Source organism: Penaeus japonicus, unplaced genomic scaffold (assembly GCF_977035675.1).
Source record: "Penaeus japonicus unplaced genomic scaffold, GWHDUDI00000001_assembly GWHDUDI00000001, whole genome shotgun sequence".
NCBI lineage: Eukaryota > Metazoa > Arthropoda > Malacostraca > Decapoda > Penaeidae > Penaeus > Penaeus japonicus.
In genome coordinates, this window is record NW_028234403.1 from 42,180,341 (window position 1) to 42,200,179 (window position 19,839).

Sequence of the window (19,839 nt, forward strand, 5' to 3'; positions counted from 1 at the left end):
TTGGAAACAAAATATCTCACTGCTAAGAGAAAAAAGTGATAGAAGGAACGTGCACATTTACTAAAAGCTCCATTTTCCATTTGTATGATGACGATAATCTTTTTTCAGAATTTGTTCTCTGGTTTGAGCTCCTTTATTCATCAATTTCAACCTTCATTATCAATTTTGTACTCTCTCTCTCTCCCTCCCCCCCCCTCTCTCTCTCTCTCTCTCTCTCTCTCTCTCTATATATATATATATATATATATATATATATATATATATATATATGCCTCTCTATGCCTCCCTATGCCTCTCTATCTATCTATCTATCTATCTATCTATCTATCTCTTTCTCTCTATCTCTATCTATCTCTCTATCTATCTCTCTGTCTCTTCTGTATATATCTCTCTAATCATCTCTATCACTCATTCTATCTCTCTTTATCTCTCTCTCTCTTTCTCTCTCTCTCATTCTCTCTCTCACTCTCACTCTCACTCTCCCCCCCCCTTTCTCTCTCTCTCTCTCTCTCTCTCTCTCTCTCTCTCTCTCTCTCTCTCTCTCTCTCTCTCTCTCTCTCTCTCTCTCTCTCTCTCTCTCTCTCTTTTTTCTCTATCTATCTCTATATCTATCTCTATATCTATCTCTATATCTATCTCCCTCTCTCTCTATCTCCCTTTCTCTCTATCTCCCCCTCTCTCTATCTCCCTCTCTCTCTCTCTATCTCCCTCTCTCTTTCTCCCTTTCTGTCTCTCTCCATCCCTCTCTGTCTCTATCTGTCTCTATCTCTATCTCTCTCTATCTCTATCTCTATCTCTCTCTGTCCCTATTTCTCTCTATCTCTATCTCTCTCTGTCCCTATCTCCCTCTATCCCTATTTCTCTCTATCCCTATTTCTCTCTCTATCTATATCGCTCTCTATCTCTCTTTCTATATCTCTAACTCTCTCTATCTCTATATGAATACACACATACACACACACACACACACACACACACACACACACACACACACACACACACACACACACACACACACACATACACACACACACACACATATATATATATATATATATATATATATATATATATATATATATATATATATATATATATATATATATATATCCCCTCTCTCTCGCTCTCTCTCTATCTTCTCTCTCTCTATTCTCACACTCTCTTCTTTCTCTCTCTTTTCTCTTTCTCATATATCTAGCTTTCAGTATATCAATCCACTCTATCCATATACTAAATATTTCCCACTGACCACTTCCAAACTATCTCTAATAGCCTTCATACACAAACCAAAACATATATAAATAAACAAGGACAAACGAGAGATGCTTTTTGTATGAAGTTGATGAGTGGCAGGACAAAGACATAATCCTTGAGTTACCAGACATAATGTATTATGTAATCGAAGAACAGCCTATCTGGTGATTTGATGAGTTGAGATGATCTAGAGGAGTTGATAGAGATAGACATCCATCATGACTCCTTATACAGCACAGCATAGGGCATCTCAACACCAGGGCGTACACATCCCTAGGCTACATGGCCGTGGCACGTGACTGGGCTGCGTGATCACACTTCAGAACTGGATTATCCTAAACAATTATATGATCTTATATATGTTAGTAATACCGATTTTTATCAAAATATTGATAGACAAATGATTATGACAAAACATGTTTATTTGTGATAGTGATAGGCAAATGATTCTGTATAAATAAATGTTTATTTGTGGTTTGAAGTCGCATGGCGAGGTCTTATTGACTTGTGCCATTATTTGAAAATATATTTTGTAATATCATGAGATTTTGAATATCATCCTCTAAAACGTATATTAGATCGTGGATGATAAATGATCACAGTCAGATTTCCGAGATCAACATGGAAGTGGCGTAGACAAGGGAACAGCCTGGTAAATTCACTAATTGGAAATCGCCGGTTCTTGCAATGGTCATATTCAAATTTGGAAGATCGAACATCAATTTACTGTAAAATATAAAAGTTGCTTTGAAAATATTTATGATATATATATATATATATATATATATATATATATATATATATATATATATATATATATATATATATGGAGAGAGAGAGAGAGAGACATAAGATGTTTACTTTTTATTTGGTAGGTATTCATATTTTCAAAACTACGAATAAAAAATAATCTAGATTACAAGACAATAACGTAGAACTACAATGAAACACATACAAACAAAATAATGCGTGGAGAAGTAGGAAAAAAACAATTTTTATAAAATATGGATGTAAAATGATATGGGGAGAACCTAAACATATATTATTGTGATAGAGAGATCAAAGAAAGTTTTCAGTAATATATTCAGACGAGAACGAAAGGTCAAGGAGAACGTGAAGCTAACAAGATCGGCGACGTGCAACTGTGAATAAGAACGATTTTCAAACTAACGCAAACCAAGGGGGGCATCCATACGAAACACGAAACAGGAGACCGAAAGCCCTTACCCGAAAGGGCGATGACGTGAGATAGCGAGAGCACATGTCCAAAACAAGGGACAAAACGACGGAAACCTTTATCGGAACGGCTGATGACGTGAGATGGCTAGAGAATGAGTCTGATAAGAAATTGCTGATAAGAGAGGAAGAGCGTTGTAGGAGGGGCAGATGATAAACAACACGTCAACGCTCGCATTAAAAGTCTTCTATATAAGTTGAGTGGACGTCACCCGTGTACAGTAAACTCTCATTAATCCGTGAGCTCCCAGGAGACACACAACCTCTAAACATGAATACATTAAACACTTATGGCAGTGCAATGACTCAGTCGGCGAACAACAGCCAAAATAAGTCTGTTAATCAAAACCCCTGTTTGAGAATTTCCATCAGGAGCCCCCCCAAAAAAAACTGATGAAAAAATAAGTTGAAAAGTAAGTTGGAAATTATTAACTGGATTCCATTATTAACTTGCTACATTCATAAAGCTGTTTAATTAGAAACCAGTCGTTTTGTAAAACAAAAACGAACCAAAATTTACTTACATACAGGAGTGAATTTGGAAGACACCGTTTGCATAACCGGTTGTAAAAACATTACTAAATATGTCAAAAAATCCAGTAAAGATAAAGGAAATTGGTTTCCACTGATCATTTACTCAGCTGATCAGACGGCCCTCCCCAAAGAACACTAGAGAGAATTATCTTAATTAGTTATTTCTGGCGCAGCCGCCGCGCCCGGTTGGCCTCGAGATAACGCTAATGGACTGCAAGAAACACATAGCCCGAGAAAACGTCTCTATATGATTCCTGTATGCCATACTGGAGGCAAACCCGATCCGCCGACCAATTATCCCATTCAGTAAGCGCGTTTCCGCCCCCCTCTTCTCCGCCCCCTCCACGGTCATGCTGGGAGACTTCGACGCGAGAAAAAGTAGTGATCCGACCCATACTCAGCCGCCAAGCCCTCTCTCCTTTTCATCGATAGGGAGAACTAAACAGAAATATAATTCTGTAGAAATTCCTCTGCCATTTTACTGATTTTATCGTGTGGTATCGATGTATAAGGGATGATTGCTTTGTCTGCCTCCTACATACAAACTCTACCAGTGCGTATAGCAGAGATTTTGCCAACTTGTACCACTTGTTCCACAGCAGAGTGCTGATAATAGTCTCGCCTGCCCGGCCCACGCCCAGCCCACACCTTGTTCGCTTCTGTGATGAGGCAACTTCAACCACAAGGCGTATATTCACTCTTGTCACTTCATATGAAATATTGACTTTATCTATATAAAATGTTGAAAAATATTGAATGTGACTTATTATCTACCCATTACCAGATATTAATTTCAAATGTGTTTTTTTCTTGATATTCTTTTTTCTAATAAGGTAATAAAATTAATGAGGGACGTCACCCACTATGGACTCAACAAGCTGAATCGCTTAAAAGAATTGTATACATAAAAAGCTGACGAAACTGATGCACAGACAAAAGCATTCTTTGTTACTCTGCATTGCAAAAAGTGGCCTTGACATGGGCCAAAATGCAGTCCATCATGCAAGCAAAACCTCCACTGTCAGGTGTCATAGATTAAGTCCTCCTTCCCCCCCCCCCCCCTCTTACCCCTAACCCTGCTTCGCTTCCCCCTTTCATTGTGCTACGTCTGACGCTGCAAAAATTATATCGAACTTTGTTATTTTCTCCCACATTAATCTTTCTTTTTTTAAGTCGCATGTAGTTTTTTTTTTCCTCAAGGATTTATATCATCATTATCAGAAATTATAGTTCGCTGTTTATGTGTAACCTTGCCAGCTCTATATAATTTACATGCAGTTCTGAGATTGTTTTTTTTTTTTTTTTTGTTTGCCCTAAGCTACAAAATTGAGTATTTCATTTTATTTTTATATAATTTAGCTATTTTTTCTCTGGTATCCATTAACATTTTTATGATTCGCTAAAGAATGGCAAACTAATTTACCTATTGTTAATCATTATTATCTACTCATCTATAGTTACCCTTATATTATCAGTTTGACATATTTCATCATGATCTGCTTCTTGTAAACACTACCTCTCAATTTAATAATCATCCGATAAGATTATTCGAAAAGAGATTCCTCTAGAATATCCGAATTCCTAAATACATATATATTCCATCACACGGCAAATGCAGGAACAAAACACATCCCATAGGGGTAGTTTTACATTTGAAGTAAAATCTGGAAGCGCCTTTCCATCCATAATATGGCCTTAGCTTCGTTGACCTCTCCGCACACAAGTGACTTTAGAAGTATACCAGTAGAATCCGCACATTCTCGTCAAGCTGAAAGCCCTTCAGCGAAGAAGAAAGGCAAGCAGGATCCGAGAGCCACACTCTCCACCTAGCAACAAGGTCCGTCAAGAGCCCGACTTGTGAGAAGGTCCTCCGCTGATTTTTATAGGTCTATAAACTCCAATCTTGAAATGTCGCTGACTGTTCGTGGCGGCGCGACCTGTAACACCTACTAATTACACACAAAGGACGACTCGTTCCGGCGATAACATATGAACGATAACATCACATGAAATTTTCACACAAACTAATTGGTGGGTTTGACGTGATAAAGCTAGCCGTGATATTCCTTTTCCCAGAAACAGCTTGTGAGTTATCGGATCGTATCGCGCGGAACATGCACAGTTCCTCCAACGCCCTCGCGTATTGTACCCAGCCACCTGCCAATGGACGGGGGGGAAACCTGATCTTTTTCTTTTTTTTCTAAGGGGTGGGGATTCTTTCTTTCGTCTGCTGTGCCCCAACAGGTCATCGACATTGCCGTTGGAAAGTTACTGAAAACATCAAACCTATTCTTTATAAATGCGGTAGGCTATCTTTATATGTAATATAAATACGACGAGAAAGTAAGTGCTTTCCTATTAATAATCGAAATGCTTTAGGTATTATCTGCCAAAAGGGATAGGTATCATTCCCTTAACATCATTAACGAATTCTTAGATCTTAGACCTTGAGTATCCAATGGTATTCACCTTAAAATAATGTCCATAATATTTACCCTGTCTCCTTCTCCTATGTAATTCTTGTCAGTTCTTGGCGACGACCTTATCTTCGCCATTATCCTTTAATTATGGCAATATATCAAGAGTTGAATTAAAATTCTCCGGCGTTCGACTCCCGCAGTGCTCATAATATCGTCCCTTAGTGATATGCAACTAAAGTATTCCTCACTATTTTTGTATTAATTATAATAACAAAATATTAGTGTAGGTAAAACCGCTACATGCTACTTAGACGGATACAGAATATTCATACTGTTGTTTGGTGTTATTTTGTGTTAGAAACAATCCCCAGAAAAAAACATGACGTCACCATTCCCCCTATTCATATTTTACGGTAGATGCGCTGCCAGACTCTTTTTCTTATCATCTCTCTCTTATTTTTAGCTTCTCTCCAACCCTTCCGTTCTCATCGGTCAAAGTCCTGCGTCTTCCTACGCCGGCATCTATATCTGAATACAAAAGAAAGTGTCGAGACTCGCCAATCTGCGGATGATCTCCCTCACTTTTTTGCGCGTGTGTCTAGCAAGTCGCGTACAGTTACCCGGGCGTGACAGCCGCCCGCGCTCTCCCCAGGACTGAATCGGACGTCAGTGGTTGCTAGGGAATAATCGAGGGCCTCCCGCGGGGCGCGATGCCACCTACGGCCGATGTCGCCGCCCTCGCACCCAGCGTGAGTATGGGCGAATCCTCCCATTCTGGAAGTCTCCGGCCGCCGGGAACACGCTCATCCCGGCCTCTATAAGGGACGCGGCCGCCGACTCGCACCTAATAACACGCCGCCTACTGGTCGTCCACCGTGCCAGTGGGGGACGCGAAAGGGCCGCCCGCGGGGAAGTCGAGGGAGAAAGAACACTGGTGAAAGGAAGGCGGGGGCTGCGCGGACGAATGAATGGAGCGCCGGAGAGAAAGGTACCTTGCGGTAGGTTTCTTAGCCGTGACCGTTTCTGCTTTCTTGCATTTTATTTACGATTATTAAAGCCTTTGTGCAGGTTAGTCGTTCATTGTTATTTCTTTTTTTCACTTCGGCCATTCTTTTCTGCGACCTCAAGTGGCGCCACACCCTATATCCACCTACGCTTCCTTTTTGTCCCATTCCGCTCTGCTGCCTTGCATCCCGCACGAACACACGCACGCGCTCACACACACTCACACACAGACACACACACACACACACACACACACACACACACACACACACACACACACACACACACACACACACACACACACACACACACACACACACACACACACACACACACACACACACATACACACACACACGAGCGCGCCCGCGCACCTTGATACATTCATCTATTCTTTCCTTTTCTTACATGTCATTTACATCTCACGCTCAACACCTTCTCCGACGCCTTCGCTGTGGTTGTGGGCGGAGTCATGCGATCTATCTCAATGATGGAAGGTTAAAGGTGCGGTTACGACGCTCTCTCTCTCTCTCTCTCTCTCTCTCTCTCTCTCTCTCTCTCTCATTCTCTCTCTCTCTCTCATTCTCTCTCTCTCATTCTCTCTCTCTCTCATTCTCTCTCTCTATCTATCTATCTATCTATCTATCTATCTATCTATCTCTCTCTCTCTCTCTCTCTCTCTCTCTCTCTCTCTCTCTCTCTCTCTCTCTCTCTCTCTCTCTCTCTCTCTCTCTATCTCTCTATCTCTCTATCTCTCTATCTCTATCTCTATCTCTATCTCTATCTCTATCTCTATCTCTATCTCTATCTCTATCTCTCTCTCTCTCTCTCTCTCTCTCTCTCTCTCTCTCTCTCTCTCTCTCTATCTATCTATCTATCTATCTATTTATCTCTCTCTCTCTCTCTCTCTCTCTATCTATCTATCTATCTATCTATCTATCTATCTATCTATCTATCTATCTATCTATCTATCTCTCTCTCTCTCTCTCTCTCTCTCTCTCTCTCTCTCTCTCTCTCTCTCTCTCTCTCTCTCTCTCTCTCTCTCTCTCTCTCTCTCTCTCTCTCTCTCTCTCTCTCTCTCTCTCTCTCTCTCTATCTCTCTCTATCTCTCTCTATCTCTCTCTATCTCTCTATATATCTCTCTCTATATATATCTCTCTCTCTATCTATCTCTATCTCTATCTCTATCTCTGTCTCTCTATCTCTATCTCTATCTCTCTATCTCTCTATCTATCTGTCTATCTATCCTTCTATCTCAATGATGGCGGTGGTTGTGATGATGAAGATGAAGTGATGTGATGGTGATGGTGATGGTGATGGTGATGATGATGATGATGATGATGATGATGGTGGTGATGGTGATGATGATGATGATGATGACGATGACGATGATAGCACGATGATGATGATGATAATGATGCCGATGATGGTTATAATCATGAAAATCATTATGATAAATCCAGTGATAATATACATAATTTGGAAATCTCATTCAAAATCTTTTTCATGATTCACGCCTATTTTGAGCGTATCCATACCACAAAATGAATAAATGAATAAGTAAAACTTGCCGCATCATCTCAGCCGGACCGCTAACTCAAGGTTCATTCATCACGCGGCCGTACCTTGTCATTCATACTTCGGTTGATGATTGAAATCGAGGTATCATTAAATGAAAAAGGAATTTGTAAGCTGTAGCCTGAGGTAATCACAGGAATGTGGAGTTAGCTTTGTGTATGGCTGAGTTTGGGGTTTATTTGCATAGTTCAGTATAAAATTAGAGGGCTTTTTTTAGCGTTATGTATGATGGAATGATTATGTGGAGAGCAGGGATGATAATCATTAGAAAAATAATAGCTATGGTGTAATTTCTAGGAATGATAACTACTGGCTAAAAAAAGTAGTTTGTACTACTGTGATAAACGTGATCATTGTAATGATAATATAATAGATATAACTTGATTGCAGACGTGCAATTGTCGATTGCGATAATGCAAAGTAAGTAACGCTTATTGCTCAACATTTATCGGCACATAAACAACCGCTGGTTCAGCTGATTGATTAATCCGTGAAAGATAATAGCATCTCGTCTGGCACAAGAAGGGCTGGCAGAGGAAATTATTTTGACGACTTTGTTTTCTTCTCCAGGAACATTCCTTCAGCCTCCGTTGCTTAGGGCCCGTTTGTTTATAAATATATTTTGCGGCGGTAAGCAAGAACAGAGTCCGTATGCAAATGACGAGACAAGGACAAAATTGTTAGAATCCTGCATGTTTGGGGTGTTGGGTAGAAGGGAGGGGAGGGGCGTTTCGTCCTTGGTGCCCTTGGTGTGCCCAAAGGTCACGGGACAGGCACACCTTGAATTGGTCGGACTGATACGACTACATGGACGTGACCAGATGCGATAGAGGCAAGGTAAGAACAGGTCATCAAGTTAGTGCGTAAACTTGCAATGATCAAAGCTTAGACGATGATCCGCCTTATAAACCTCACAGACCATTGAAAAGCAAGGTATTGAGAGCGCTTTCATTCTGCACCAACATCCCTCTAGAATGACTCGGAATCATTATTCATTATCTGTTCATCTTCCATTCACAACTTGTAGTTCAAGTACTTCCGTCGGTCCGATGTACTTTTCTCTCTTTTAGGCCTTCATTGCTCTAAACAAACCTGGCCTCGCCCTCTCTGCCATTCGCCAGCAGACGTAAACACAGTGGACGAGATAACCGCCCACAGGTGGTCTTAATGAGGTTTCGGTCGTTCTTCAGGTTCGAGCTCGAATGGCGATACTATTCATTCATCCAAGGTCACATTGTACACCCATTTCTTTCGTATCTACAGCAGCGAAATTCTCCCAAACGAAAGTGCGTTTATCGTGTGACGGATCAAGCATATAGGCCGCCTTTGTACGCCCGTGAGTGTGCGTGTGCGTTTCTTGGAAGGGAGAGCGGGGAAGAGGGTCGTCTTGATGGACAGCATCGCGGCCTTGTGATGAAGAGGAGGCGTAGGCGCGGGCGCAGGGGGAGGGGATGGGGGGAGGGAGGAGGCCTAGAACACTGGCCAGGTGAGAGGACGTGGGATCGAGATACGGCATGGAATGATGGTGCGTCATGTACGTAACGGGTCAGTTCACGGCCGCCGGACAACTCTCTAACCACAGTAAGAGGCTAAGAGCTCAAAGCGCGACTGCAGCCTGGATTGGTATTACAAGCATGGAACACGAGTTACTGGATGATTACAGAGAGGGAATTTGATTCGCTTTGACTGACATGAAATGAAATTGTGACTTTTGATGGAATTCAGAGGTTTAGGATTTTTTTTTTTTTAACGGTACTTCAGTATTTCGAAAATCAGACTATAATTCACATGTAATAACGGATTTGCAGTTCATATCTTTAAGTTATTCCAAGATATCAAAACGAGAAACAGAAACAATTGGGCGACCAGAAGCAAATTATAATGAATGAACAAGCGTGAAAATTATGAAAACGCGCATAAACAAAGCGAGATGTAAATGAAACGAGAGAATAATTGTGCAATCCCCTGCTTGGAAGGGTAAAAGCCCCAAGTCCTTGTGAGGAAGGGAACCTGCCTGACAAATGGTGCTGTTCACAATGGCCAGGGAGGTGTGGCACTCGAAACGGGAGGGAGAGAGAAGGGGGGGGGGCGAGAAAAAAAGGTTGATTCTAATATGATGTTGCGAGAAGAACGTTCGCAAGTCAGAGACATGAAATGTTTTAAAAGTTCTTATCTTTATTACTTTTCTTCATCAGAGTATCCATTATGATTATTCATCATTTCTTTCTTCGTATCCTTCATTGAATAAATTTCAAATAAATGATTACACATGCTATATAGTCCAAACGATACAGTTATATTTTTTTTATTTAGGCTTCATTCTATTTAAGGTATAATGACGACAGTAATTATAGTACGCTTTGAGATTAATACTGAGAGGGAACTGCACCACGTATGCTCAATTCTCACATGATGTTATCAGCGCTTTACAAAAGTTGCTTATTTCACGCATGTTTCATCTGTGCGGGAGATTGATCTCGAAGTAAATGGTAGGTAATTTGAAAACAATTTGTAATAAACGTATTCATTAGATGAAGTGTCTATGGGTGGATTGTAAAACGCAAGTCTGTGTTAAATATTTCATCTGGTTTATGTAAAGTCGTTCTATGTATACAAAGTGAGTATTTATTAAGTTATAAGAATAAACATAGAAAACGCGAGTCGCCATACAAGAAAATAATTCGTTTTAGAAGAACAAAAACAAAAATCAGACCACCAAAGTAAGATAATCAGAAGAACAAAGAAGGAGTAAGAAAGATAATACGGGAGAGTGTGAGGCAAAAGAGCGAAGCAATCTGAGAGAAAATGGCGGGAGAGCAACAACAGTCTCTGCTTGCTTTGCAATTTGAGGACCTGCCTAGGTTCATTTGTCTTGCCCGCGAGGACTGTCTGCCAAGCAAGACAGCCAGACATACCTTGATATCGAGGTGGACGATGTTTTGGTCGTGGATAAAGACGAGTCCCTCCAGGAGCTGTCGTGTGAAGCTGATGACGTCACGCTCGTAGGGTACCATGTCCTCGTCGAGCAGAGTCTGCAGGTCGCCGCCGGCAGCGCTGGGGAAGGAGGAGGGACGCTGTTACATTTGTGAATAAGCAATGGATGGTCGTAGTTGGAACTCTCATGAGCTACTTTTCCTAAACTGACTCAAGTTAGAAATGAAAGAAATCATGATAGAGGTATTTGAATGATTATTTTGTAGATAGAGGAGATAATTAAATCGAATGACTTTCATGTAAGCCGGGTCTTTGACTCTGCTCACGAAAGTAATTACAGTTTACGCACAAGACATTCATTGGCCACCGGATTTAGCCACTCCGGCTTGTATTCCTAAAATAGATTTCAGTCGCAAGCCGGTATGCGAGAGTTATATGCTTTTTGTTACCATTATCATATTATCAGTCTTAGTATTGTCTATTAACATTTGCATCCAGAACAGGTCTGGACGCATCCCGGAGGCCTAATGCTTTAAATATAGGCCTATAGAGCTCACAATATTATACACCAACCAATCTGTATAAACTAACAGAGCATCTCGCGATAAGATCGCCATTTAACAATCTCACTGTTAATGGCCTATAATTAATATGCCATGACATTCCGAGAAAGGAAGTGTTCACTTTGGCTGAGATTATCGTTCACGGTAGAGCAACTAACCTTCGTAACTTTGGATTTTTCTTTATTTATTTATCATTATTGGTTCGAACATACCGGAAAACGCTAAGCGAAGACAGATCGCTTAAGCCTTGAATTTATTCTCTGAAAATGGTCGCACATTACATTGCGAGGAAATTGTGTCTATGAAAGCGGGAGACATTTTTCATAAAGAACAGGTTTTCACCTTTCTGTATGACTGAGGAAGTGAAAGTAAAGATGAAAAGGATTTGCAATACTGAGTCGTTTCGCCAAAGTTATTATTATTTTTTTTTTTTATTAAAATCAAATCAGTAGAAAACATCTGCTATTTGTTAATTATATACAAAAATCAATGTTCCCGTTACGAGAATCCATATGTATTACTGTAACAACTATCGCATTTGTATACACGTTCATGATCCCCGTTTATATTCCTTTATATTATGATACAGCTGGACCAAGAACAGCAAAGGTCATTCTTCTATTCTGATCCACAAACCTCATTTTCCTCTCCCACACCTCGTGTCATACGAGATCGTCTCTCGTTTTCTCCCTGTCTAGCCGGTCTGTGACACCCCACTAGCCCTCTGTATAGCACAGTCCCTCACAGACCCCGCAATGGCAGCGTTTCAGAGATGTCTGCCGGAATCTTTATGTTTCTGGCACTCGTTACGCTGATAGTAAAGATTTATCGAACTCATCAGCGATTCCTCCTCTTCCTCCCCCTTGCAAGTCTCCCTCGCCAGACTCGATCGCGAACCAATTTTGGCGTCGGAGAATGTACCTGGCGAGGTTGGAGTGATAAGTCACGGGGCGGCGGTGACCTCCTCGTCTGTAGGGGATGTGAGTCATGTGACTCACACATACCCTTGCCCTCACCTCTCTCCCCACGCCTACCCCAACACCTCACCCTAACCTCCTGACTCCGTTGTGGCCAAGGATACTTTGAATTCGGTCTCTGGGGAAAGGACTAGGGACGAGGCATCAATCCTAGCGCTAGCTCTCTCAATAGGATGAAGATTCGGAAAATAGTCGCGGTTGCTGGATGGTCTTGAGTGTAGCGAGGAGGATCACCGGGCTACCTGAGTCTTCAAGACCCGTCACCGTTGCGTACATTGTGGCTTGTTCGGAGATAATCTCGCTTTCATTACCTCCGCGCCTTTCTCCTGTCTCCTGTTGTCCTTTTTATTTTCTTTCTTTATTTGTATTTCTTTTAGATTGAGCATATTAAATCCTCGAGAAGTCGAACTTATCTTGAATGTACTTTTACGGGCTTGGATTGGATTTTTTTAAAGCTGGATAAGCCTCGCATTGTCAGTGCGTTTGTTATTCCTCTTCTTTGTACGAGCTTAAGCGGGGTTTTAGCTTCACTCCTATCTTTGGCATGTCACTCGCCCATGTACTTAGTTCTTAGGAATAAATAAAAACAAACCGACCAGTCCTCTGTGACTGCTTTCAACATGCAATGCAAGAAAGGTTCACTTCGATATTCCAGTGAATAAACATCATAAAACCATCCATTCATATGCGCATTATAGTCACTTTATTCATGTTGTTCCATTTATGCGTACTTCAGCAACTCAGACAAATTGAATGAATTTCAGCACAGGAACCATTTAATAAATATCCGATAGATAGGTCAGTCAGTGACTTGATCATACACGACTACCATAAACGGCCCGCACATCCCTGCTGGGACCAAACCCGCTGTGTTATCATCACGTTCAATCTTAACAACCTCGTGAGTCTCCCAACACAATAATGTTATTAAACATACGATGCTCCGGTCTAAGAACCTTCCCAGTGCCTCCACAGTTCACCTCCGTCATGTTGCGTTTCCTTCGAATCTCTCATGACCTCGAATAACCCTCATTCGTCATGCACAAACATCATTATACATCCTGTGAAGATACGTTATCGATGCGGTACAATTTCCTCTCGTCCTTTACACGTTTGGCTTTTCACAGACAGTCCCGGTTGGCGGCGGAGGGGAGTCTCCTGTATTCTATATTCGGTTTCGATAAATCCCGGCTTTTGTTTTCGTGATGAGGATGGCTCAGTCGGAGTCGGAGTTCCCCCGCAATTAGTCTCGACCACTAATTAGATTAAGCACAACGGCGCCACTCTCGATATTTCTCCTTATGGATGTAAGTGTTTCGTCTTTTCTCGTAACCTGTTTTGTGAGAAGTGAATATTCAAGTGGGGCTGTTATCGGAGAGGCAAGCAGAATTTTAATATTCAAATAGAAAGCGGGTGATGAAGCTGCTTTTTATTGTTCTTGTGATATCGTGCTAGAAATTCAATTTTCAACATGCGTCGAGAGAGGACGGGAGGGAGAGCGGGTGGAAGGAGTTAGATAGATATTTAGATAGAGATAGAAAGATAGATGGAGAAAGAGAGAGAGAGGGGGAGGGAAGGGAGGGAGGGAGAGAGGGAGAGAGGTAGAGAAAAGGAGAGAGGTAGAGAGAGAGAGAGAGAGAGAGAGAGAGAGAGAGAGAGAGAGAGAGAGAGAGAGAGAGAGAGACGGAAGGAGAAAGGGGGGATGTATTCGAATGAAGGAGCGAGAAAGAAAGAAAGAGAGGGTTACCGGGCATATTTCACCCGTGCAAAGCCAGACACGAGGCAGAAACTAGACTAAATGACATGCATATCTTTATAAACAACACAAAAATCATTGATAAATATTTCACCAAAAAGATACCATAAAGTCTTCCTAGTACTTGCCACTAATCCATGATCCCGCCCGGTTTACCTGCTAGGGGATTTATAAAAGAAATGCGGGCGTGCAGAAAGGTGGGCGTCGGCTCGCATGCTACCTGTATGTTTCATAATAACTATGTGCATCCCCTCTGTCAGGAACCCTTTCCCTCCACCTTTCCTTCCACATCTCTCTCTCTCTCTCTCTCTCTTTCTTTCTTTCTTTCTTTCTCTCTCTCTCTCTCTCTCTCTCTCTCTCTCTCTCTCTCTCTCTCTCTCTCTCTCTCTCTCTCTCATTCTGGACCCGCTCCCTCCTACACTCGGCTCCTGTCTCCGGCTTTATAACTTTTATAACAGCTTGTCTGAAGACGTAAGCTTGATTTATGGTTTTTTAATGTTCCAGCTTCTCTGTCGTTTGAGAGTCGAACCACGCAAATAAATGACTACTCTATTTAATCTCCTTGAGGATCGACTCGTGTGAGACACGGAGTGACACATCATTCTCTTGCTGTGGAGTTCCTGGGAGAGACACAGTTCGGGATTCCATTTCTATAAGCAACGGTTTAGCACATCTCTAACATCTCTAATACATATTTTCTCCCTTCCTACGAAAGATTACCGATGTCCCGTTCCCTTAGCCGTTATTAAGCTGTACTATAATAATATAATAATATTTGCATCGTTTTTTGTAAGTGTTTCTGGTAACTTATTCCCTCAGCTTTAAAAAAAAAATCCTAGAAGCCTCACCGGTGTTCTATTCCAGCCTTCGAAAGATATCTTTTTAAATATTAGGGGTACTCCTTTGAAATACCCATTTTCTTTCTTTTTCTCTTTGTTGAGTCTCGTCCCTTGTTCTCATCATCTTTTTTTTCCGCCTCCCTCTCGCTGATGCAAGTTTACAGGCCGAAGATGCAGAGGTAGCCGTTAGCAGAGACAGCGCTAGCGAGGTCATGTTGCCCAGAGTCTGGTTCTGTGCTATAAATAAACAGTATCTTTGTTATCGGTGCAGAGGCGGCGCGTTGTGTAGCGGCATTGTGGCATCTCATCTTCCGAGCCCCTGAGGAACGCCGCAGATTATATTGATTAACTATGACCTTTTTCTTATTTTTAGTGTGTTCGAGTAATGCAATTGGTGGACCGTGTCAGTAAGAATGCGCAATAGGTCATCGCGTGACTTACTGGAGAAGAATGTATGGATGAACATAAACGTGAAAGTTCCTAAGACAAATGCTTCACGGTTTGGTGAGTCAGTGATCACATCTGTCAATCAGTTATTGATGCGGAACTCACGATTAAACGATTCTGGAGAGGGGAAACTAAAATTAAACTCATGGTGGGAGTTGTATAATTGGAGAAACGTAAATGTAAAAGTATAATTAAGTATACAAAAACTAAGGTAATAAAATAGATAGAGAGAGATATACACACAATAGTCCAGACTTGTTCACGAAGCGACCACTCACTCTCTCGCCCTCGCTCTCTCCCTCTCCTTCCCCCTTTTTCCTTTCCCTCCTTCTCTCTCCCTCTTCTCTCTCACTCTTCTCTCTCCCTCTTCTCTCTTCCTCTCTCTCTCTCTCTCTCTCTCTCTCTCTCTCTCTCTCTCTCTCTCTCTCTCTCTCTCTCTCTCTCTCCTTCCCTCAGTCTCCCTCGGTGTCTCTCGATGTCCCTCAATCTCCCTCAGTCTCCCTTAATTTTTCTGTCTCCCTCAGTCACTCTCAGTCTCCCTCCTTCTCCCTCCATCTGCTTCCCTCCCCCCCCCCCCCCCTATCCCTATACCCTTTCTCTGTCCCTCTCCCTTTCCCTTCCCCTCCCTCCCTCTCCCTCTCATTTTCCCTATTCCTCTTCCTCTCCCTCTCCCTCTCCTTTTCCCTCTCCCTCTCCCTCTCCCTCCGTCCCTCCTTACCTGCTCTTTCTTTCTCTCTCTCTCTCTCTCTCTCTCTCTCTCTCTCTCTCTCTCTCTCTCTCTCTCTCTCTCTCTCTCTCTCTCTCTCTCTCTCTTTCTCCTTCTCTCTCTCTTCTCTCTTTCTTCTCCTTCTCTCTCTTTCTCTTTCTTCTCCTTCTCTCTCTCTCTCTCCCCCCCCCTCTCTCTCTCTCTCTCTCTTTCTCTCTTCTCCTCTCTTCTCTCTCTCTCTCTTCTCCTCTCTCTCTCTCTCTCTCTCTCTCTCTCTCTCTCTCTCTCTCTCTCTCTCTCTCTCTCTCTCTCTCTCTCTCTCTCTCTCTCTCTCTCTCTCTCTCTCTCTCTTTTCTCTCTTTCTCGCTCCCTCTCTCGATACGTGCTGGTGTGAGTTTAACGTTGCGACATCTAACAATTATCTCCGATCATGACAGCTTAACGGGAATCGCCGGTTGTAAATTATCTCTTTGACATCCTTGCATGCACATAGCCGGGATTTATTAGCCTTATTAGCGCTTCTCTTCGGTGTCTCGTCGGGGCTAGATATTGTAATCAAATTTTCTTTAGTGATTTGTTTTTTCTTGTATCGGGACGAAACTGATGTAGCTATAGGTTTCATGAAATCTATATAAATTATCTATTTTCTTCTATTTCTGTTTACTGAAATAGTTATAGGTTTTACGAAACATATTTGTTTTCTTTTTCTACCTCTTTTTTCTACTTCCCCCTCTTTTTTATATTTTTTTTATACTTTTCGTATGATTGGCAATTACCTTTCACCCAAAAAGGAAATATGATACTGATTATGGGAAATTTATATCCATAATCTTCTACCTGTATAGGTGACCTCCTGCAGTTTGAAAGGAAGCTAGCAGGATGTGTTTGTGTGTGTGTGGGGGGGGGGGGGGCGGTATGTATATATATACATATATAAATATATGATTATGTTTATTTATGTATATATATACATATATATATATATTACATATATATATATACATATATATACATATATATACATATATATACATATATATATATATATATGCATATATATGTATATATATATATATATATATATACATAATTATATATCTATATATGTGTGTGTGATGTATTTTTTAATTCATTCATCTGTAAAGAGTGTAATAATAAAAAATAACTCCCTGAAAAAAAACTGATAATCAAAGACCTCTCCCACATTGCCTAAACCCACAGAACAGTCCAACGCCCGAGAACTTCCCTCGCCACTGCAGTCTCAAGAGCCTCAAAGGCGGAGGAAAAGTCTTGTAAACTGATCCCGTCTTCCCCGGCCGAGCCACCCGATAGTCAGACTCGGGAGGTCATTATAACCAGAGAAACTAACAGAGCCTTTTACGTAGCATCTCGCCCTCCCACATCCAGAAGGGGGGAGGGGGAGTGGGAGGCGGGAGATAAGGTGTGCGAGATGAAGGCAACGAGACAGGAGAGAGAGAGGGACGGCGTCTTGCATATGACGGAGATGAAGTTACGGCAGCGACGGTTGTGACGTAGGTGGCAGGATGTGGGTCGTGACGATGACGTCATCTTTGAGAAATAGGGAGGGGGGATATGGATAGGTAGTGAAAGGTTCGTACTCTTTATTGAAGGATGGGTGTAGGCTGAGATATTTGCAGTAGGCTTATAGCACGGTTTAATGCGATGACCTCAATATTGATGGACTCTCCATAACGGACGTTCATTCCTTATAATGGCAGACTAATAGTCTAGCGATGTCTGTTTTGGTTCTTTGGATCTGTTAAAAGTAATGGGTTTTGTATGTAGCGTGGAATTGAAAGAGAAAAAGAGAGAGAAAACTGACAGACGAACAGTGAGAGAATGAGAGAGAGAGAGAGAAAGAGAGAGAGAGAGAGAGAGAGAGAGAGAGAGAGAGAGAGAGAGAGAGAGAGAGAGAGATGGAGGAAGAATGTTTTCTCAACCCATTGATAAAGATCGATGCCAAGAAAATGTTAATGAACAAATATGACATGAACATAATGAACATAATATGACATGCAATCCAACAACATATACATAATTCATAAATATTACATTGTAGGCTAAATGGAATTCATCAGCATTACAAGCGTCGACCGACATACTAACCGAGGGTCTGCCACGATACATCCATCATCAAGAGCCATCATCTGTCACCACTAAGGCACAAAGAGTCGTGTTAAAAGACGTCATGACAACACTCTGTCTAGTAGACCCTCATCCACCACAGAGCAAGTACTAAGGGTTCCGATCTCCCTTGCACGCCAGACACGTCTAAATCCTTCGTTAACAAGTTCTGGGAGCCACCGGCCATGTTTATTGCTATATTTATGAGATCTGATCCTTTATCCGAGTCCATGAGGAGCGTGGCAGGCGGGTGGGATGTGTATTAGGGGAGAAAGGTGGTTCATGCCCCTACACTGGGCCTACCTCATGCCACACTGAGGTCGATGGTTGCAATTTTTGAGCAGTTTTTCGGAAATATATACTGTTTATACTCAATTTACTGTGTAATAGTGCGTGCGTGTGTGTGTGTGTGTGTGTGTGTGTGTGTGTGTGTGTGTGTGTGTGTGTGTGTGTGTGTGTGTGTGTGTGTGTGTGTGTATGTGTGTGTGTGTGTGTGTGTGTGTGTGTGTGTGTGTGTGTGTGTGTGTGTGTGTGTGTGTGTGTGTGTGTGTGTGTGTGTGTGTGTGTGTGTATGTGTGTGCGTTTATATATAAATATAAATACACACACGCACATACACATATGTATGTGTGTGTGTGTGTGTGTGTAAATATGTATATATATATATATATATATATATATATATATATATATATATATATACATATATATATATGTATATATATGTATATATATATATATAATATATAAATATATATATATATTTATATATAAATATAAAGAAATGTAAATATATATATATAATATATGTATATATATGTTCATATGTACATATATACAGATATGTATATAATAAGCATTCCTATAAATATATTGCACTGTAAAATGCAGACGTCGTCATCTGAGAACCGAAGGCTCCTTTCTTTGTAATTGACAGTCTATAAGCAATCAAAAATCACCTATTATTGTTCACTCCAATAGTGGCTGGAAACAAAACTAATATTCATTTTACTAATTACGTCTTTGCTTGGAATCAATATAGAGATTTATATCACGAGATAAGCAAACGAGGACATTCACAAAGATAAGACGTTTGTCTCAATGGATACTGCAGAGAAGAGTAAATATAATCTTACTTATTAAGCAGCTTCAACAAAAAGTTATTTTCTCAGTGGAAACAAAGAAAGAAGACAAGTCCAACAGAGTAAATACTTTCTTGGCTGTATCATGTGGCCCGGACGCTCATTAAGGTGATGCTAAATTTAAATGAATCTTTATTTTCGTCTGCCACCCTAAAAACAACCAAAAATAAGTAATAAATTATAAAATAAATATAAATAACATGAGATACACTGGTTAAATGAGTCCTGTATTTTTGATAATGAAATAAATAGAAAATATAGTAGAATACGATGAATCAGATGAATCGGAACTTAAGAAGCAGA

General features: G+C 41.1%; 1 protein-coding gene across 3 annotated transcripts in view; it reads right to left on the bottom strand.

Moving 5' to 3' along the window:
* Positions 1–19,839, bottom strand: part of LOC122247761 (uncharacterized) — a 189,662-nt gene that overhangs the window by 44,152 nt on the left and 125,671 nt on the right. For all 3 annotated transcript variants that reach the window (XM_043007337.2, XM_043007338.2, XM_043007339.2), the window contains exon 3: positions 10,943–11,081. In XM_043007337.2, the coding sequence (XP_042863271.2) occupies positions 10,943–11,081 (139 nt within the window). The remainder of the gene's footprint in view (positions 1–10,942; positions 11,082–19,839) is intronic.